Genomic DNA, 22,735 nt, shown 5'->3' with positions numbered 1-22,735 from the left:
GTCGGTCGCTGAGCGCAGTTCCTGCAACACATAAGGGTCAGAACTACCCTTGTGCAATTATTTCAGTCTCTTGGTGTGGTGGACTTGCAGGTGGGCCATGGCATGCAGGGCAGAGGCTGCCTGTCTAGCGGCACTGTACACTTTGGCCGACAGAGACGACGAAGGCCCTGGAATGGAGTGCCACACAGGTGCCGGCGTTTGGAAGGATCAAGTGCGGCGCATGTGCCTCATACACCTGAGGAATCGTGGCATAACTCTCGGCCACGGACAAGCTGAGGGATCAGGTTCGGACAGTAAAAGGTGTCCCCCACAACCTCATCAGCTCGTAGTGCACCTCTGGGAAGAAAGGGATCAAGGGGATGGGGAGGGGGGCATGGCCGTGTTAGGCAGTATCTGCCGACATTCTTTCAAGATTTTGTTTAGCTTTCAATTAAATTCTGTTTAACACTTATTAGAACAATGAACCACATTTACAATAAACTGAATAAAATACAGATATAAATTACTTATTGAGGTGTTTACACAATTGTATATGAATAGCAAAACTCACTTGTAGGAGTTGATGATGTTTGAGACTCAGTTGAAGAACTGATAGTAGTTACAGTGGATTCTGAGATATTTTGAGCTATAATGATATACAATCACACACATGCATTAGGCAGTATCTGCCGACATGATTACAAGATTTTGTTTAGCATTCAATGAAATTCTGTTTAAAATTATTAGAACAATGTACCACATTTAAAATAATCTAAATAAAATACAGATATAATTGACTTATTTAAGTGTTTACACAATTGTCCATCAATAACAATACTCACTTGTAGGAGGAGATGATGTTTGAGAATCAGTTGAAGAACTGATTGTAGTTACAGTGGATTCTGAGACATTTTGAGCTATAATGATTTACAATCACACACATGCATTAGGCAGTATCTGCCGACATGCTTACAAGATTTTGTTTAGCATTCAATGAAATTCTGTTTAACAATTATTAGAACAATGAACCATTTACAATAAACGGAATAAAATAACGATATAATTTACTTTTTGAGGTGTTTACACAATCAAAAACATCAATAACAATACTCACTTGTTGGAGCTGATGTATGAGACTCAGATAAAAAAGTGGTTGTATTGACAGTGGAATCTGAGACATTTTGAGCTATAATGATATACAATCACGCACATGCATTAGGCAGTATCTGCAGACATCCTCCCTGTACAAGGTCAGGGACATCCTCCATGACCTTGCACAGAGTCATTGGGGGGAACGCATATTTGCGCAGCCCCCGGGGCCAGCGGCGTGACCGGCGCCAAGGATGCCATTTGCCCCAGGAGCCTCTGAAAATGTTTCAGTGGAACAGCTGTTCTCCGCCTGAATGACTTCAGGCAGTTTAGCACCAACTGCACGTGCTCGCTCGACAGGCTCGCCAACATTGAGACTGAGTCTAAATCAACGCTGAGAAAAGAGATGCTCAGAACCGTGGAGAGCCTCTTTTCCCAGTTGTCCCAAAGCCCTAAATGGCTGAGGTGCCTGGGCACCAGGTACCTTTGTGCACAGCGCAACTCTCGAGAATGCGCTAGAATCTACTGGCGTGAACCAATCTTGATGCTGGACGCACGCCAAAGTGCGCTTCTATGTCAACATCTTGAACAGGTGTCTGTGCAAGGACTGGTTCAGAACTCGCAGGTCCAAGACTGGCCGCAACCAACCGCCTTTATTTTGTACGATGAGGTAAGGGCTGTGGAACCCTTTCTTCATCTCGGCTGGAGGGAGAGGCTCTAGCTGTTCCTATCTGCACTATCTCCACGCGCAGGATACTGCATTCTCAGCAACTAAGGAGAAGGGCCATGTGGGTCGTCCTCGAGACTCGCCACAACCGGATGGCAGGTGGTGTGGTTTAAGTGGTGCAGTCGGATGCGCAAAAGCAGGGGAACCGTGTTTGAGGGGCCCTGACTGCAAGTGCTCGGTCACCATGGTAATGGCAGCCGTGGGCATCGGCTGTGGGGTGGAGCCTTCTGGGTTTTCACCACCGCAGCTGGACACCCTGGGCGAGCAGACGGGGTACGCTCTTGTGCCTCGCCGGGTCAAGATATGCTGTATCGTCTCTGTCTGTTTTTTCACTGCCGAGAACTGCTGGTCGAAGTCCACGACGGTGTCGCCAAAAAGGCTGACCTGGGAGATGGGCAGTTCAAGAAATTTTCTTTGTCAGCATCCCTCATCTCAATCAATTTCAGCCATATGTGGCATTCCTGGACCACAAGATTGGACATTGTCTGCCCAAGTGTCCGCAGCGTGTCCTTCGTCGACCAGAGGGTGAAGTCGGTCGACGAGCGCAGTTCCTGCAACACATCAGGGTCAGAACTTCACTCGTGCAGTTCTTTCAGTGCCTTGGCATTGTGGACTTACAGGAAGGCCATGGCATGCAGGGCAGATGCGGCCTGTCCAGCGGAGCTGTAGGCTTTGGCCGCCAGAGACGACGTACAGGCCCTGGAAGGGAGTGTCAGGAGGCACTTTGAAGGCAAAGGTGTGGCACATGCGCCTTATTCATTGTGCACCTCTGGGAAGAAAGGTACCAGGGGGTGGGGGGTGTTTCACCCCACACCATGGTATGCAGTATCTGCCGACATGATTACAAGATTTTATTTAGCATTCAAAGGAATTCTGTTTAACAATTATTAAAACAATGAAACACATTTACCACTGGGTCTCTGGTATAAAGCAAATAAAAATGTATTAAGTGTGTTTTCTTTTTGCTTATTAATTTATTTTACCTATTCACTTTAAGGGATTTATTATAAATCTTGAAGCACTTAATTACGTTGCGGAAAGTAACTCAGTGGTTCTATTATCAGGGGAGTGAATGAAGACAGTTTAGTTTAATTTGTTATCTTGCTTTTGTGTGTGGATTTTTGTATTATTTTTTTTTTTTTTTTGTTTTTGTTTTTTTTTTTTTAAATGTAGGTATGATTGAGTGTGTGTGTATATGTTGTTGGCTCTCATGTTCACCTCTTCTTCACTTTCACGATTTTTACCTCACGAGGTTAGTTAGCTTTATTTTCATTGATTACAAATATATATTTTATGGGTAAAGGTCTCCATGCTATCCATCTTAATATCCGTAGTTTACTCCCTAAAATTGATCAGCTTAGAGCTTGGCTGTCCTATAATAATCCCAATATAATTACTTTGTCTGAAACATGGCTTACTAATAGTACTACTGACGCTATTATTCACCTTGAAAATTATGTAATGTATAGGGCTGACAGAGGTTCCAGGGGAGGTGGAGTTGTTACTTATATTTCATCTAATCTGAGTTCACAGCTAATTATTCCTGAGGTGAAACCTGAGCTTTTCGAAGGTATCTTTGTTAAGATAACTCTTCATGCAAATAAACATTTGATAATAGGCAATATTTATCGACCTCCTACAGCTCCTAAACTAGAGTCTGTTAAGAACATTTTAGCTACGGTATCATTACTGGGAGACTCGAGAGAAATTATTCTGCTGGGGGATTTTAATTTAAATTGGAATGATTCTTCTACATTCAAAGAACGTAATATGGTTAATGGTGCTAATTTGACTCAAATCATCACTGAGCCCACTAGAGTCTGCTCTAACTCTAAATCTCTCATTGACTGGATTCTTGTTTCTCATCCAAACAGAATAATGACTTCTGGAGTTCTCTCAGACTGCTTTAGCGATCATTCCATTATCCATTGTATCTGGAAAATTGCTACTCCTCATCTTCCTCCTAAATATATCAAGGTACGGAAACTAAATTATTTAATAATAATTTATTTGTTAATGACCTTCGGAGGATAAATTGGGATAGGTTCTACTTAATTCCTGATGTTGAAGCTGCATGGGATTTTTTTATACTGAAGTTGGGCTAGTTATTGACAGACATGCTCCATGGAAATCCATTAAGGTTAAAGGCCATCATCTGCCCTGGGTTAATGGTGATCTTATTAATCTTTTTAAAAAGAGGGATAGGGCCTGGGTTAAACATAAACATACACAACTGCCTGAAGACTGGGAGAAATACAAACGATTACTGAAATTTATGTACAACTCAAACAAGAAACGCTAAAGCCTGTTATTATCGAGATAGCCTGTCAAATGAACTAAGTAACCCAAAGCAATTCTGGATGCGAGTTAACACTCTAGTTGGTAAGTCCAATAATACTTCAAATAATATGATAATTAATAATGAAATAACTAATGATCCAGCTGTGATTTCTAATGCCTTTAGTTTGCTTTTTTCTCAAATACCGCTTGTCCAACCTCCTGTTTTTCTCGCAGACCCGTGTCTTAACAGCCAACCCTGCGGAAGTTCTTTCAAATTTAGACTTGTTAGATCAATGGAAGTTCAACAGGCTATTAATAAGCTTTCCAATAGCAGTAGTCCTGGCCCTGATGGTCTTGAGGGTAAGTTTATTAAACTTGCCTCGCATGTACTAGCACCACCATTGGCTGTGCTTTTTAATATGTCATTTGATACATGTGAAGCGCCTCTTGCTTGGAAATGTACTAAAGTTATTCCTTTGCACAAAGGTGGAGACTCACAAATTCTGAACAATTATAGGCCAATATCAATAATTAATAGTGTGGTTAAAGTTTTTGAGAAAATAATTTTTAATCAATTATCTGGTTATTTATCTGGTAATAATTTACTTACTCAATGCCAATCAGGTTTCAGAAAACACTTTTCCACTACCACTGCTCTCTTAAAACTCTCTAATGATATATTTTCTAGTTTTGATGACAATCTGTGTACCGGTGCCATTTTCTTAGATCTCTCCAAAGCCTTTGATTTAGTTGATCACTATATTCTATTAGATAAATTGCATGCTATTGGTCTCGCGAGATCATCTTTACTCTGGTTTAATAGCTATTTTCATCATCGTCGTCAGGGGGTGTCCTACAGGGGTTGTCAGTCAGAGTATACAGGTATAGTAAAAGGCATCCCTCAAGGTTCTTCTTTGGGACCATTATTATTTTCTATTTTTGTTAATGACATGCCCTTATGTTGTACAGACTGTAATATTCATCTTTATGCCGATGATACAGTCATTTACTGTAGTAAACCCACTATCTCCGGGATAAACCTCGCTTTACAGTATGACTTTAATTCTATACAGCAGTGGCTATTGGCAAATAAACTTCTTCTTAATAAATCAAAGTCCTACTCTTTATTATTCCATAGAAAAACCTTGGATATAGGTGAAAACAACCTTAATCTTTGTTTTCTTGATTCCTCTCCTTTAGAGTCAACTGAGACCTTTAAATATCTTGGTGTTTGGTTGGAAACTGATTTATCTTTCAAAACTCATGTACAAGCATTGACAAACAAACTTAACTCTCGTCTTAAAATACTTTATCAATCTGTTAAATGTTTTAATTTTCCGGTCAGGAAAAGAATAGTCTTACAGCTGCTTCTGCCTATTTTGGACTATGCCGACATTATTTATCAGAACTCTCCTGCTTCTTGTTTGCATTCCATTGATGTGGTCTACAACAGTCTTTGCCGTTTTGTTCTCCGTTGTCCCTTCAGGACACACCACTGTGTGTTATACAGACAGTTGTCCTGGTTGGCCCCTTCGGCCAGGAGACAGTCTCACTGGTTACAGTTTATTTTTAAAAGTTTTTACTTGAATTATCCAGTTTATCTCAAGCAACACTTGGTGCTTTATAATTCGCTATACAGCCTGCGATACAATGATCAGATTTTTTTGTTGTTCCTAGAGTTAAAAAACAAGTAGGCAAGTATGCATTTTGTTTTAAGGCTCCATATGATTGGAACAATCTTCCTCTTTTATCCGTTCTTTAACTTCACTTACAGCGTTTCGAAGGGCTCTCGAGGAAAATCTTCGGAATATTTGTCATTGTTTCTAGTTTTGTTTGTTTGACCATGGGCTTCAATGGTCATGTGTTTATTAATTCTAATTTTTATGTCTTCATTTTTATTCATTTATTTATTATTATTGTTATTTTTATCCTCAATTTATTTTTTCTTTTTTTTTCTTTTGTATTACTCTTAGTCCTTGACCTTGTGCAATGCTAGTCATGTGGTTGTTTCTCTATCATGTTATCTATAGGGATCGTGTTGGGTAGGGTGGGGTTGAGCATTGTGAGCTGGTGTGTGTGTGTTGTTGTGTTTTGTTGTGCGGTTTTTGACCGTGATATTTGCTCTGCTGTTTTGGTTCTTTTTTTGCTTTGATGTACTGGAGGACCCCCTCGAAAACGAGATGCTTCATCTCAAGGGGTTAATCCTCGTAATAAAGATATGTTTATAAATAAATAAAAAATAAATAAATTTACAATAATCTAAATAAAATACAGATATAATTGACTTATTTAGGTGTTTACACAATTGTCCTTCAATAACAATACTCGTAGGAGAAGTTGATGTTTGAGACTCAGTTGAAGAAGTGATTGTAATGACAGTGAATTCTGAGACATTTTGAACAATAATGATATACAATCACACACTTGCATTAGGCAGTATCTGCCGACATGCTTTCTTGATTTTATTTAGCTTTCAATTAAATTCTATTTAAAATGTATTAGAACATCGAAACACATTTAAAATAAACTGAATAAAATACAGATATAAATTACTTATTGAGGTGTTTACACAATTGTCCATCAATAACAATACTCACTTGTAGGAGTTGATGTTTGAGACTGTTGTGACCAAAGCCGAGGATGCCGTTTGACACAGGAGCCTCTGAAAATGTTTCAGTGGAACAGCTGTTCTCCGCCTGAATGACTTCAGGCAGTTTAGCACCAACTGCACGTGCTCGCTCGTGAGGCGCGCCAACATTGAGACTGAGTCTAAATCCACGCCGAGAAAAGAGATGCTCAGAACTGGGGAGAGCCTCTTTTCCCAGTTGTCCCAAAGCCCTAAATGGCTGAGGTGTCTGGGCACCAGGTACCTTTGTGCACAGAGCAACTCTCGAGAATGCGCTAGAATCTACTGGCGCAAACCAATCTTGATGCCGGACTTACGCCAAAGTGCGCTTCTATGTTAGCATCTTGAATGGGAGTCTGTGCAAGGACCAGTTCAGAACTCGGAGGTCCATGACAGCCCGCAAGCCACTGCCTTTCTTTGTTATGATGAGGTAAGGGCCGTGGAACCCTTTCTTCATCTCGGCTGGAGGGACAGGTTCTATCGTGTCCTTCCGTAGAAGGAACGCGATCTCCGCACGCAGGATGGCTGCGTTTTCACCAAAGTGAAATAGACGCCGCTGAACCGGGGCGGGCGACTGGTGAACTGAATCACAAAGAGGAGTCGGACAGTCCTGGACAGCTAATGCGATGGGTTGGAAAGGGGCATTAAGGGGACAATCACATCTGACAAACCTGGGGGTGGGGCCTCGTGGCAGGGGGAACAGGAAACGGCATTTCCAGAAGCACTTACCTTGCTCCGCGCACCCGGCATAGGGCAGGTCAGCAACTGAAGAGAAGGGCCATGTGGGCCGTCCTCAATACACGTCACTACCTGCTGGCCGGGGGTGTGGTATATGTGGTGCAGCCGGACACACAAAGGCAGGCAAACCACGTTCGCGGGGCCCTGTCTGTAAGTGCTCGGTGGCCATGATAACAGGAGCCATGGGCACCGGCTGTGGGGCGGAGCCGCCTGGGCTTTCGGCGGCGCAGGGGGTGCCTTCGGCAAGCAGACGGGGTACGCACTCTTGTTCCACACTGGGGCAAAATGTGCTGTAACGCTTCTGTCTGTTTCTTCACCGCCGAGAACTGCTGGGCGAAGTCCACAACGGTTTCGCCGAAAAGACCGACCTGGGAGATGGCCGCGTTCAAGAAGTGTGCCTTGTTTGTGTCCCTCATCTCAAACAGATTCAGCCATATTTGGCATTCCTGGACCACAAGAGTGGACATCGTCTGCCCGAGTGTCAGACAACTCTGCCAGGTGCTGGCATTTTGAAAGAACAAGTGCGGCGCATGCGCCTTATACACCTGAGGAATCGTGGCATAACTCTGGGCCCCGGACAAGCTGAGGGATCGGGTTCCTCATCAGCTCGTCGTGTACCTCTGGGAAGAAAGGGATCAGGGGGGTGGGGAGGTGGGGCATGGCTGTGTTAGGCAGTATCTGTCGACATGATTACAAGATTTTGTTTAGCATTCGAAGAAATTCTGCTTAACAATTATTAGAACAATAACCACATTTACAATAATCTAAATAAAATACAGATATAATTTACTTATTGAGCTGTTTAGACAATTGTCCGTGAATAACAGTACTCACTTGTAGGAGTTGATGTTTGAGACTCAGTTGAAGAAATGGTTGTAATGACAGTGGATTCTGAGACATTTTGAGCTATAATGATATTCAATCAAACACATGCATTAGGCAGTATCTGCCGACATGCTTACAAGATTTTGTTTAGCATTCAACAAAATTCTGTTTAACAATAATTAGAACAATGAACCACATTTACAATAAACTGAATAAAATACAGATATAATTTACTTATTGAGGTGTTTACACAATTGTCTATGAACAATAATACTCACTTGTAGGAGTTGATGATGTTTGTGACTCAGTTGAAGAAGTGGATGTAATGACAGTGAATTCTGAGAAATTTTGAGCAATAATGATATACAATCACACACATGCATTAGGCAGTATCTGCCGACATGTTTACAAGATTTTGTTTAGCATTCAATGAAATTCTGTTTAACATTTATTAGAACAATGAAACACATTTAAAATAATCTAAAAAAAATACAGATATAATTGACTTATCTAGGTGTTTACACAATTGTCCATCAATAACAATACTCACTTGTAGGAGTTGATGATGTTTGAGACTCAGTTGAAGAACTGATAGTAGTTACAGTGGATTCTGAGACATTTTGAGCTATAATGATATACAATCACACACATGCATTAGGCAGTATCTGCCGACATGATTACAAGATTTTGTTTAGCATTCAATGAAATTCTGTTTAAAATTATTAGAACAATGTACCACATTTAAAATAATCTAAATAAAATACAGATATAATTGACTTATTTAAGTGTTTACACAATTGTCCATCAATAACAATACTCACTTGTAGGAGTTGATGATGTTTGAGACTCAGTTGAAGAACTGATAGTAGTTACAGTGGATTCTGAGACATTTTGAGCTGTAATGATATACAATCACACACATGCATTAGGCAGTATCTGCCGACATTCTTTCAAGATTTTGTTTAGCATTCAATGAAATTCTGTTTAACAATAATTAGAACAATGAACCACATTTACAAAAAACTGAATAAAATAAAAAAATAATTGAATTATTTAGGTGTTTACACAATTGTACATCAATAACAATACTCACTTGTTGGAGTATTTGATGTGTGAGACTCAGTTGAAGAACTGATTGTAGTTACAGTGGATTCTGAGACATTTTGAGCTATAATGATATACAATCACACACATTCATTAGGCAGTATCTGCCGACATGCTTACAAGATTTTGTTAAGCATTCAATGAAATTCAGTTTAACAATAATTAGAACAATGCCGTGAGCTGCTGCCTTTTCTCTCTATGTTTTCTCTCTGGCTTGAGTGATCATGTCCATGACTGCTTGTGGTAGGCCACTTAGATATTACACTTTCCATCCAAGGGCCAGACGTAGAGGTTCCAGAGGTATGGGCGTGGGTGCCATATTGTGCCCCATCCCTGAGAAAGAAGGTCTTTCCAGGGCGGTGCTGCCGCGAGGAGCATGAGGTCCGAGAACCAAGTCTGGGTGGGACAGTATGGGGCAATGATTTTGACTTTTTCCTCGTCCTCCCTGACTTTGCACAGGGTATGTGCAAGCAGGCTCACTGGGGGAATGCGTATTTGTGCAGCCCCCGGGGCCAGCTCTGTGCCAGTGCGTCTGTCCCGAGGGAGGCTCCCGTCAGTGAATACCAGAGCGGGCAGTAGGAGGATTCCTGGGAAGCTAACAGGTATACCTGTGCTTTGCTGAATCGAAATCAGCTGGACCAGGTTGAGGCTGCCTGGGATATGAGTGGCCCACAGCGACATAACTAGCATGGGAGCAGGCCGCGACAGCTGCTTCCTTTTCTCTATGTTTTCTCTCCACAGAGTATTAGATTCATATAAACCCCATGGAGACCACATCCAGTCCAAAAGGGGAGGTTAACTCAGTTACACAGTGACCGGAGACAGAGAGAGCTCTGCCAAAGGGAGACACGGGTCCGCAGACAAGGAGACCGTAGTGCAGAATATACGTCACAGGGTTACCAGAGTAATCTGCACCTGTGGAGCACCTATTGCAGTACAGGGCATATGAGACACCTTAGTGGGGCTGGCTGCGAACTCCTCCGCCGAGTTCACGAACCATAGGGCTAGGGAGGAGGGACATCTAGGGTCCTTCGACTGGGGGTAAAAGCACACGTTTTCGCCTCAGGGGAGGGGAAAGGTGCTATACACAAGCGATACACCTGGCCAGCTGTTCCGTATTACCGAACTCTACCTGTTCATATCTGAAAGAACACGGACTTGTAGAGTGTGCTCGAACCCGCAAGGGGGCAATGGTGTCCACGATCCAGTGGGCAAGCCTCTGTTTAGAGACAGCATTCCCTTTCCGCTGTCCACCATTGCAGACAAAGAGCTGCTCAGAGCGTCTAAGGCTCTGCGTGTGATCCAAGTAGGTGCGCAAAGCACGCACTGGACACAGCAACGACAGGGCTGGGACTGCCTCCTCCCGGGGTAGCGCTTGCAGGTTCACCACCTGATTCTTGAAGGGGGTCATGGAAACCTTGGGCACAAAGCCCAGGCGGGGTATCAGGATCACTTGAGAATCTGCCAGACTGAACTCCAGGCTGACAGAGAACACTTGCAGGTACCCCATCCTCTTGATGGAGGTGAGCGCAATCAGGAGGGCTGTCTTTAAGGAGAGGGCTTTCAGCTCGACTGTCTCTGGCGGCTCAAATGAGATAAAATGAGCAAGATATAATTTACTTATTGTAGTGTGCAGCATGGGGGGTGTGTGGTCATGTGTCTGTCTGCGGGAGAGGGAGAGCAGTAAGGCTCATCACCTGGGTTGTGATTACTCTAAAACCTTTCTCTCATTATAGTGATTGTGGAGGGAGATAAGGCACTTCAAAGCATCAGTGTGGGAGAGAAAACGCAAAGCAAGACAGCAGTGGTGTGTTCTTCAGTGTGTTCAAAGATCTATTGAGTGTTTTCGAAGCCTTTTATGTTTATGTTGAAAGTGAATTATTGCCTGCGTGAAAAAATATCAAAAAGTAACTATGCTGTATACAAAAGTGTAACAGCAAGAAAATAAAAGACTCATGCTGAGAGTTCGCTGCCTCCTGACTCCTTCATTGCCCACGAAGTTGAACATATCACAGTTGTGCCGAAAACCTGGCTTTCGAGGATTACACCGTAGTGGAGTCTTCACCGCTGGGCGAAGTTGTCAAGTTCCTTGCCAGCATCCAGGAAAACCAACACTGGGCCCTGATGGAGTTACGCCTGGAGCAGGAACAGTGTTTTCAAGTCCAGCTCCAGGCACAAGCAGAGGACCGGCAGGTGTTCTGGAGCCTGATCGCCAGTCAGGGGGCTGGCACGGCAACCTTCCAGGAGCCTACCCCACCCGTGACTCAGATGAAAATGTGTCCAAAAGATAATCCGAAGGCCTTCCTCGACCTGTTCGAGAAGACAGCCGAGGTATGGAAGTGGCCTCCCGACCAGTGGGGGTCCGCTTATTGCCCTAACTCTTGGGGGAGGCGCAGCTAGCAGCTAGCAGCACAGCAACTCCTGAACTATCAACACCTCAACAAAGTCATTCAACGGGGAGTCATGTGATGCCATGCAAGGTTTGGAAGTGAGAACAATGAGCTCTGCGCACTTTACTAGTTTTGATACTTTTTGTGTCATAAATCGGTGAGATTTGATACTCCCTGATCCATAACTGCTCAAGGAAGACAATATGTAAAAGAATTCAACATCCTCAGGCTCTGTAGACATTAAAAGACACTTACGTGCTCAAGCTGAGGCCCCCTCTGAGGCCTTGAGCCAGGGAGTCGATTTGAACAGAGAGGTGCAAGAAATTCGGCGAGAATTGCTGAAAGCACCGGTGTGGCAGCGGGGGCGTGGTCAAGCGCCCGTCCGGGAGAGAAAAGCGGTAAGGGCGCTCACACCTGAGCTAAATTATGTCTAACACCTGTCTCTAATTTCAGTAGAGCGAGGAGAGCGGATAAAGAGCCAGCAGCCACAGAGCAGAGAGAGACGGACGTACAGCCACTCAGCGTTTCTGTACTTACATGTGTGTGTGTGTGCACATTATAAAAAAACAATTAAAAAGACTTACCTTGTGCCAGACCCCCTGTGTTCCTGTCCTCCTTGAGAAAGTCACTACACTGGTGCCGAAACCCGGGAGAAATTGATGATGGAACAGAGTCGCCCCATAGAGTCCTCCCAGCTGACGGAAGTCCTCCAGTCCCTCGCTACACTCCATCAGAGCCACCAACAATCCCTGCTTGAGCTCCGGCAAGACCAGGATCGTCGGTTCTTCGAGATCATGCGGGCTCAAGCAGAGGACCGGCACGCCATCCGGAGCCTCCTCAGCCAGGAGGCCGCTCCAGCCGCAGCCGCGACCCCGGACACCCGCGCCACATTGCCCCCACCCGCGTTACAGAAGATGGGGCCGGCAGATGATCCAGAGGCATTCATCGATCTGTTCGAACGATCGGCGGAAATTTGGGGGTGGCCCCAAGACCAATGGGCAGCCCGTCTAGTCCCTCTGTTGTCCGGGGAAGCACAGCTCGCGGCGCAACAGCTGCTGGCAACAAGCCTCCTGGCTTATCCTGATCTGAGGAGAGCCATCTTGCAACGGGTTGGTCGGAGTCCCGAAGAAAGTCGCCAGCTCTTCCGGGCCTTGAAGCTCGATAAATCCGACCGCCCGTTTGCGTTCACCCAGCGGCTCCGTGATGCCTGTCGGAGGTGGCTGCTCGCGCGGGACCGCGACGTCGAGGAGCTAGTCGATCAGGTGGTGCTGGAGCAGTTTGTCCAGCGTTTGCCCCGGAAGACGGCGGAGTGGGTCCAGTGCCACCGCCCGGCGTTGCTGGAGGAAGCCGTCCGACTCGCGGAGGACCACATGGCGGCGATTCCCAGGGCGGATGAGCCCTCTCTCTCTGTCTCCCCTTCCCCTGTGTCTTCCCCTGTTTTTTTTCCCTCCCCTCTTCCCTCTCGCTCTGCTCTCTCCCCAGGGTCCGTTCCTGCCCCCCGCCGGCGAGGAGCGTTTGTGAGACCAGCTTCCCGGCCTTGGGAACACCCGCCTAGCCCCTCCCCGTCCTTCAGCCGCTCTCCTCCTCAGGTGGGGGCACCCGCCAGCACGGGTGCGGCCGCAGCGCCTGGGCCGGTCTGCTGGAGGTGCGGAGACCCGGACCACTTCCGGGATCAGTGTCCGCTGATGGAAATAGGGGCAGTGGTGCGGGTCTCCGATGTTCAGCAGGCTGCCCCCGATTGGGCTGGAGCGTACCGGATTCCGGTAAGAATCCAGGGGGGTACATACCAAGCTTTGTTGGATACCGGCTGTAACCAGACCACCATCCACCAACGCTTGGTTCAACCCGGGGCTCTGGGCTCAGCTAAACTGGTGGGGGTGAGGTGTGTGCATGGGGATATTCACAAGTATCCCGTGGTGACTCTGGCGATCAAATTCCGGGGAGAAAGACATAGTGTGGAGGCAGCGGTTAGTTCCCGCCTCACCCATCCGCTAATCTTGGGTACTGATTGGCCGAATTTTAGAAAATTATTGGAGGGGGTTTGTGCGGATGGGTCCTGCATGGAAGTAAAGGGATGTGTGATGTGCGATGCTTTGGCGGGGGAGGCGGAGCCGGGGCCGTCCTCGGCTGCTCGAATGACGTGGGAAGGGGCGAGGTTGTCGCTCCTCCTCTCCGGGAATTCCCGGAGGGGACTTCCCTTGGAGCAGTCGCGAGATGAAACCCTTAAGCACGCTTTTGACCAAGTGAGAGTAATCGATGGTCAACAACTCCGGCCGGGTGTCGCCGTTTCATATCCGTATTTTTCGCTTATTAAAGATCGCTTATACAGGGTGACGCAGGACGCCCAAACAAAGGAGGAAGTAACGCAATTATTGATTCCACGGAGCCGCCGGGAAATGGTTTTCCAGGCGGCTCACTATAATCCCATGGCCGGTCACCTAGGGGAACGGAAAACACTTCTCCGTCTAATAGCCCGTTTCTATTGGCCGGGCATTGGCGGTGACGTCCGCAGGTGGTGTGCGGCGTGCCGTGAATGTCAGCTGGTAAACCCACCGGCCACCCCAAAAGCGCCATTGCGCCCTCTACCGTTAATCGAGGTCCCCTTCGAAAGAATTGGGATGGACCTCGTCGGGCCATTAGAACGGTCAGCACGCGGACATCGCTTCGTGTTAGTCCTAGTGGATTACGCGACGCGATATCCGGAAGCAGTGCCTCTGAGCAACATCTCCGCACGTAATGTTGCAGGGGCACTCTTCAAGATAATCTCCCGGGTGGAGATTCCGAAAGAAATCCTCACCGATCAAGGCACGACTTTTATGTCACGAACACTTCGCGAACTTTACGAGCTCTTGGGCATCAAATCGATTCGCACTAGCGTTTACCATCCTCAGACAGATGGCCTAGTGGAACGATTTAATAAAATGCTCAAGAACATGATTCGTAAATTCGTACACGATGACGCTAGGAATTGGGACAAGTGGCTAGACCCCCTGTTGTTTGCAGTACGAGAGGTCCCGCAAGCCTCCACCGGGTTCTCCCCGTTTGAGCTGCTGTACGGGCGACGCCCCCGCGGTGTCCTTGACATCATCCGCGAAGCGTGGGAGGAGGGACCTTCTAACAGTAAAAATGAAATTCAGTTCGTTCTCGATCTTAGAGCAAAACTCCACACACTGGGGCAACTAACACAGGAGAATTTGCTCCAAGCTCAAGAACGCCAACGCCGGCTGTATGACAGGGGTGCTCGGCTACGGGAATTTGCACCGGGAGATAAGGTACTCGTATTACTCCCAACATCGAGCTCTAAATTACTCGCCAAGTGGCAAGGACCCTTTGAGGTCACACGACGAGTGGGGGATCTCGATTATGAGGTTAGACGTACCGATAGAGGGGCGCGCGCCAAATTTATCACCTCAACCTCCTGAAATTATGGAGGGAGGAGGCGGCCTCTGTGACGCTGGCCACGGTAGTTCCGAGAGGGCGGAGCTCGGACCGGAGATAAACAAAAACTACAATCTCAACACTCCGGTTCCTTGTGGAGACCAACTCTCACCGCGGCAGCTCACAGAGGTTTCTGAATTACAAAAAGAATTTGCGGACGTGTTTTCCCTCTACCGGGCCGCACAAACATCATACAGCACCACATCGAGACCGAGCCGTGCGCGGTGGTGCGTTGCCGCCTCTATCGCTTACCCGAACATAAAAAGAAAATAGTACGGGAAGAATTAGATGCGATGCTTGATATGGGCGTAATAGAGGAATCCCACAGTGATTGGTCCAGCCCGGTTGTTCTTGTTCCCAAGAGTGATGGGTCTGTTCGATTCTGTGTGGATTACAGAAAAGTCAACGCGGTGTCTAAATTTGACGCGTACCCAATGCCCCGTGTTGATGAACTGCTCGATCGGTTAGGTACTGCTCGATTTTATTCGACCTTGGATTTAACGAAGGGTTATTGGCAGATCCCCTTGACACCAATGTCCCGTGAGAAAACAGCCTTCACTACGCCGTTTGGATTACACCAATTTGTGACGCTTCCTTTCGGTTTGTTTGGGGCACCAGCCACGTTTCAGCGACTCATGGATCGGATCCTCAGACCGCACACCGCGTACGCCGCTGCCTATTTAGATGATATTATCATTTACAGCAATGATTGGCAGCGGCACATGCAACATCTGAGGGCCGTCCTGAGATCGCTGCGGCGGGCGGGGCTCACCGCAAACCCCAAGAAGTGCGCGGTTGGGCGTGTGGAGGTGCGGTATCTGGGGTTCCACTTGGGTCATGGCCAGGTGCGTCCCCAAATTGATAAGACCGCGGCGATTGCGACTTGCCCTAGACCTAAGACCAAAAAGGGGGTGAGGCAGTTCCTGGGGCTGGCTGGCTATTACAGAAGATTTGTACCCAATTAGTGAGGTCAGTCACCAGCCCGCTGACTGACCTCACTAAAAAGGGGGCTCCAGATCCGGTCCAGTGGTCAGAGCAGTGCCAACAGGCGTTTACGCAGGTTAAAGCTGCACTTTGTGGGGGGCCGCTTTTGCATGCACCTGACTTCTCTCTCCCCTTTGTATTGCAGACGGACGCTTCAGACAGAGGGCTGGGGGCCGTACTCTCGCAGGTGGTGGAGGGAGAGGAGCGCCCGGTGCTGTACATTAGCCGGAAGCTCTCCTTAAGGGAGACTAAGTACAGCACCATAGAGAAGGAGTGTCTGGCCATCAAGTGGGCGGTCCTCACCCTCCGATACTACCTGCTGGGGCGGGCCTTCACCCTCTGCTCGGATCATGCCCCACTGCAGTGGCTCCACCGCATGAAAGATGCTAATGCCCGGATCACCCGTTGGTATCTGGCCCTCCAGCCTTTTAAGTTCAAGGTGGTCCACAGACCGGGGGTGCAGATGGCTGCCGCTGACTTCCTCTCCAGAAATGGGGGGGGGAGTGGTAGGCAGGCCGGATGACGCCCCGGCCTGAGTCGGGCGGTGGGGGTATGTGGCAGCGGGGGCGTGGTCAAGCGCCCGTCCGGGAGAGAAAAGCGGTAAGGGCGCTCACACCTGAGCTAAATTATGTCTAACACCTGTCTCTAATTTCAGTAGAGCGAGGAGAGCGGATAAAGAGCCAGCAGCCACAGAGCAGAGAGAGACGGACGTACAGCCACTCAGCGTTTCTGTACTTACGTGTGTGTGTGTGCACATTATAAAAAAACAATTAAAAAGACTTACCTTGTGCCAGACCCCCTGTGTTCCTGTCCTCCTTGAGAAAGTCACTACAACCGGTAATGCTGACGGAGGTTGTTACTGACTTGGAGGATCTTGATGCAATACGTCGATCGATGACGGCCATGGAGATGAAATTCAATGAGATGATTACAAGTGCGGGGGATTATCTGGAGTCATCGGAGAGGGAATTAGCTGCTAATCTGCAAGCGACCAAGGCAGATTTGGAGCACATCTGGGATATGGTGAAATTCCTGGACGGGCTCTTTCCGAGTCTGCTCAACATAACAGGTTATAAGCTGGAAATCGAGCGAGCTCACAGGGTTCCGGCGCGGAGATCCGTGGAAGGAGACAGGCCAGATAAATTCTGACCAAATTTCTGAGATCATCCGATAAAAATCTTGTGTTACGCGAGGCGAGGAGTAAAGGAAGGCTTTCTTAGAAGAACCACAGCATTTTCTTGTTCCCAGACTTTGCAAATTCGACAGGAGAGAACCGTGATAGATTCAAGGAATGCAAGAAACTGTTAAATCAATGGAAGGTCACTTTTGCACTGATGTTCCCAGCCAAATTAAAAATAGATACTAAGATACTATAAAGTATTTGCATGTTCCAGTATTCAATGTCCTTCATAAAGTCAATGGAGTACGTTATCTTGTGGTTCTCACCACTTGATCATCCGAGGAAATTGAGTGCCTTTTTTGTTTCTATTTGTGCTGGTTCCACCTAGCGGCTGGAATTTGTTTTGTGTAGCAGCACTCCTTTGGTACAGTGTTGTGGATGAATCTGCAAGTTCTTTGTGTTTATGCCCCCTATTGGTTGGAATTTGTTTTGTGGAGTATTTCTTGAAGGACATTGGAGGGATTGGGTCACTTGTTGCACTCATGAAGCTGTTCAATGGGCCAGCTCACTGACCATTTATTTGATTGTCTGAGGAAAATGAAAAGCCTTTTTGTGTGTGTGTGTGTGTGTGTGTGTGTGCTGGTTCCACTAGAGTCTCCAATTCGAGAGAATTGGCATAGACATCATCGGGCCATTAGAGCGGATTGCATGCGGTCATCACTTTGTATTAGTTCTGGTGGACTATGCAACATGATATCCAGAAGCAGTGCCTCTACGCAACATCTTCGCAATGTTGTAATGCACTCTTCAAAATTATTTTACGAGTGGGGATTCCAAAGGAAATCCTCACTGACCAAGCCATATGCAAAATCTGAGGGCAGTCCTGAGAGCGCTGCGAAGGTGGAAGTTAGGTATCTGGCAGGTGCAATGTTAGGGGCCTGCCCGATGTCCAAGGCCAAAAAGGAAGTAAGGCAGTTTCTGGGTCTGGCTGGCTACTACCGGAGGTTTGTGCCTAGCTATTCTGATGTCACCAACCCGCTGACTGACCTTACAGGGGGCCCCCGCTCCAACCCAGTGGACATGTCATGTCGACAGGCTTTCCTTAAGGTAAAATCCACTCTTTGTGGGGGGTGGCAGATTTTACATGCTCCTGACTTCTCTCAAAGATCTAATGAGGGTTTTCAAAGCCTTTTATGTTTATGTTGAAAGTGAATTATTATCTGAGTGAAAAATAACAAAAAGTAACTACACTGTACAAAAAAGTGAAAGCAAGAAAATAAAAGACTCACTTGTAGGAGTTGAATAAGTGATTGTAATGACAGTGGATTCTGAGATATTTTCAGCTATAATAATAGAGAAACACACAAATGCATTAAGCAGTATTTCTTGACATGCTAAGAAGATTTTTTCGTTGTTGCATACATGAAATGTATGTATTCCAAGAACTATTAATAGAAAATATGACAATAACTTAAAATTGTAAACATGCTTCCTATTAAAAACTGTTATATCTTACAGTATATAACAATTCTTACAGCTGATGTTTGATACTCGAGATGTGATTTGAAAAGACAGTACTCACTTGTACTAGAATCCTGTGCCTTCAACCCCTGAGGAAGAGATAGATGAAAAATTATTTGAGACAATGAGTTATATTCTTTAACTGTTCTTAAGACTTCAGACATTCAGGTTTTTACTGAATATCGCTATTTAACAGCGTGCGGGCATTCACCACTGCTACCTCTATTTGAATATTTACATGGCATAAAGCCATTAAATGACAGACAATTACAGCACATATGACAGCACACGGCCTCTATTTTGAAAAACGGCTTGTCCTTCTATAAAAACTCTATAAAACAAAGCATACAGTACTAGAAAAAAAGTCACTTTAAAATCTGCTAATGTACAGTTTGTGTCTACCACACACGACTGTGGTTGGTAATCCTGTGTAATGTTTGAAGAATGTCACGAGAGCAGGATCTACAGTAGATACAGCTTAATTTAACAGAAAATAAATCAAATACAAATACAGGGTAAGCACAGGAACAAGGCAAGACTAGGAACTGGGAAACAAAGATAGAAACCGGTGATGATAAATTCACCAAGTAAAATCAAATGATAGCCTTCATAAATATATTAAAAAGCTATTGTCAAGATAAATTAAAATTAATAGCTTAATGGATCATAGTCCATCTTAATAGACCATGGTTTTATGGCATTATAAGAGTATTAAATGTCATAAACGAATGCATATCATGCGGAAGCGCATCCATGTACCGTTTGCAAAAGTCACTCCACTCACATGCAGATTTTCTTAGTTCTCACACAAAACTGAATACGCGCTTTCACAAATACGCTGCTCTATGAAATCTCTCGCTCATAGAGTGCATCAAAACGTGTCCTGTGCACTCACAAATCTATTATAAAGCCACATATCGTTAATCGGTCATTATCTCTCCGCTTTCAACAGCCACGACTGAGGCAGCATTTCTGATTGTTCTCATTGCGAGAATATGACCATGGCAACGCTGCGGTCACAGCTTTCCTTCTTCCGGGGGAAAGCCACTCTAGCCGCCCCCCGCACTGCGCCTTCTACCCATGGATATGAGGTCAGCCCGGCTGGCACTGGAGGCGATTTGGGGAGTTCAATGGGCGCGGTCTCACCGGGTAATTCCACGCAGACCTCCTGTTCTCCGGCATGCTCGTTTGCTCCTGTACCGAAATAAGACCATCCCGCCTCAAGGCCAGCATGACATCTCTTTTTGTGCCTACGAGCAGGACGAGTCTTTGATCGCTGCATCGGAGAGTGCACAGTCGATGTCGGACGGCGATGACTCGACTGCGCTGCCACCTTCGGATCTGCCCACCCAGTCTGAGGTCAGCTCCGATCAGCTGACCGCATGCTTGCCCAGGCCGCAGCGAGCATCGGGTTGAACTGGAACCCTCCACCCTCCCCTGAGAGCTCAAGGCTTGATGATTGGTTCCTGGGTTCGGGGGGCCACTCACGGCCATGCCCCCCACGGCCATGCCCCCGGTCCCTGTCTTCCCGGAGATGGGCAACTTTTGCTGCCCGAAACAGACTTCCGGGTTCGTCTGCTCTCACTACCCTTAAAGGTGGGGCGGTCCACGGGTACACGGAGGTCCCTCAGGTGGATAAGGCAGTCGCGATAAGGTCACTCGGGCAGGCGATGTCCTCCTTGGTGGTCCAGGAGCACCCCCTGTGGCTGAATCTGGTTGAGATGAGGGATGCCGATAAAGACTGCATTCTCAACGTGGCCATCTCTCAGATTTGACTTTTCGGCAACACCATTAAGGACTTCGCCCAGCAGTTCTCGGTGGTAAAGAAGTTGATGAAGGCAATCCAGCACATCTTGCTCCAGTGCAGCTCAAGATCCCGCTCCCCGTCAACTTGCCGAGGGCACCCCCCTGTGGGGGCAAAAGCCCAGGCGGCTCCACCTCAACTCAAGCCCAGTTCTCAAGCCCAGCGTAGAGCCCCCCGCAGGAAGCTGACGCCCTGTCCGCTAAGGAGCTGGTATCCAGACAATTTCATACCCCACTGGAGGGCCGGGAGGTAAATCCTTTGTTTCCTTTTCTCTTTTGTTTGCCACACACCGAACAGGTTGTGGTACCCACATTGTCAAAAAGAGAGCAATTTCCTTACTCCTTGGGTCACATAAACGGACCTCCATGACCGCCGTTGTCATGGCGACCAGACATGGAGCATGCGCAGCCAGGGCCCCGTTGCGGTTCTACCTCGACACAGAAGCTTTCTGCGGTTTGCTTTTGATGGCCAGGCGTGTCAGAACAAGGTTCTCCCCTTCGGCCTGTCCCTGTACCCTCTTGTCTTCATGAAAGTCGGAGAGGCAGCTCTTGCCCCGTTAAGGGAAGTGGGCATGTGGATGCTCAACATATTCAAAGAGGAGGAAAAAACTAATATAATAACAATAATGATATGATATTAATTAAGCTTCTCCCTTAATTCATGTGGGTCCAAGCTTTAAAGCTGTTGTTAAATTCTCTTTTGTTGCCCTTATGAAAATTGACATCAGTTCTTGTATATTATGGAGTTTAACTATGGTATTAGTAAAATGATGGTGATCACAGGTAAAACCATGCTCTTCATTACCAGATGCAATTATGTATTATTACATACGTAACCCGAGATATTCCCTTTACAAAAAGCTTCACTTGATGCTGCGCTTTGCTAAGCACTTTGGGAACGCAATACCCAAGCCGCCGCACTGGGGCTGTCTGGACCCCTACGGTTGTGAAGTGTGCTCAAAAGAACGCGAGAGGTTTCAGACCTGAGCTTGAGATGTTGACTCAAGGGCGTAAGAGCCCAGAGTAGCATAAACATCTAAACCATAAAATTTGATGAATGTGTGCGGAGAGGACCAGCCTGCCGCATCACAAACTTGTTCAGACATGAGCTTGAGATGTCGACTCAAGGGCATAAGAGCCCGGAGTGGCAAGAACATCCAAACTATAAAAGTCTAATGAATGTGTGCGGAGAGGACCAACCTGACGCATCACAAACTTGCTGCAGAGGGAGACCTTTAGCCAAGGCTTTAGGGGAGGAGAGCCCTCTGGTCGAGTTCGCCCTAAAACCTACTAGCGAAGCTTGACCGCGCGGCTTGTAGGCCCGGGCAGTAATGTCCCTCACCCAAAGTGACATAGTCTACCAAGAGGTGACCGTCACCCGGTCACGGCTTCCAAGTGAAGAATTGCTGCCCTGACTTTACGCCACTAGCAAATGCGGTGGACATAAGTCTGAAGGGTACAGACTCGACAAAGTCTGAGAAGTCTTAGCTGCTCTGGCGTTACAAACGGCAGGGAGCAGAAGGCTTAGAGAATAACCGGCCAAGGGCACCTTGGGCAGGTAGTCAGGGTGAGGGTGCAAAGAATGCTTTTGGTTATACCTGGGGCAAACTCAAAACAGGCCGGCAAAAGAGACAGAGCCTATAGGTACCCAAGTCTCCTTAGAGATGTAATTGCCATAAGAAAAACCATCTTGAGAGTCAGAAGTCTACCAAACGCTGACTCTAGAGGTTTAAAAGGGGGGTCTTATCCTATGAAGAGGTCCTAGCAAGGATGCCTCTTAGAGGGCACCCCGCCCACCAAGGCGTGGCAAACCGAAGTGGAGGCCACATAGAACGATGTGGCGAGGCAAGTGCCCGCTGACAGTTCTTTCTATAGAAAATCCAGAACTGAAGCAAACTGGCAGATAGCTGGTTCTGTAATATGAACTTAGTAGAAGGAAACGCATGCATGTGCATCCTCTACTTCTCCCCTGGGTGACTCGGGGAGAAGTAGAGGAGACATTGCGCTATCAACAGAGGCGAAGAGGTCCTCTTCTGCCCTGTAAAATCTACCCAGATCAGTTCCAAGTGGAGGGAGCCCTAGCACTTGAAATGGTCTCGATAGCTCTGTGA

At 46.7% G+C, this 22,735-nt stretch overlaps 1 protein-coding gene across 37 annotated transcripts in view; it reads right to left on the bottom strand.

Moving 5' to 3' along the window:
• Window positions 1-22,735, bottom strand: part of LOC127637984 (uncharacterized) — a 135,197-nt gene that overhangs the window by 63,811 nt on the left and 48,651 nt on the right. For 28 of the 37 annotated variants that reach the window (XM_052119342.1, XM_052119304.1, XM_052119306.1 and 25 more), the window contains exons 2-10: window positions 18,883-18,910; window positions 18,590-18,643; window positions 9,358-9,432; window positions 9,086-9,160; window positions 8,815-8,889; window positions 8,543-8,602; window positions 8,274-8,345; window positions 822-896; window positions 551-625 (exon numbers count right to left, since the gene is read on the bottom strand). In XM_052119342.1, coding sequence (XP_051975302.1) covers window positions 551-625; window positions 822-896; window positions 8,274-8,345; window positions 8,543-8,602; window positions 8,815-8,889; window positions 9,086-9,160; window positions 9,358-9,432; window positions 18,590-18,643; window positions 18,883-18,910 — 589 coding nt within the window. The remainder of the gene's footprint in view (window positions 1-550; window positions 626-821; window positions 897-8,273; window positions 8,346-8,542; window positions 8,603-8,814; window positions 8,890-9,085; window positions 9,161-9,357; window positions 9,433-18,589; window positions 18,644-18,882; window positions 18,911-22,735) is intronic. The other 9 variants (XM_052119334.1, XM_052119340.1, XM_052119321.1 and 6 more) reach the window with 8 other exon arrangements.

This window comes from Xyrauchen texanus, chromosome 46, assembly GCF_025860055.1.
Source record: "Xyrauchen texanus isolate HMW12.3.18 chromosome 46, RBS_HiC_50CHRs, whole genome shotgun sequence".
In the NCBI taxonomy this organism is placed as follows: domain Eukaryota; kingdom Metazoa; phylum Chordata; class Actinopteri; order Cypriniformes; family Catostomidae; genus Xyrauchen; species Xyrauchen texanus.
Note: the sequence above shows the minus strand (reverse complement) of the source record. Positions and strands in the feature narration are given on the sequence as shown.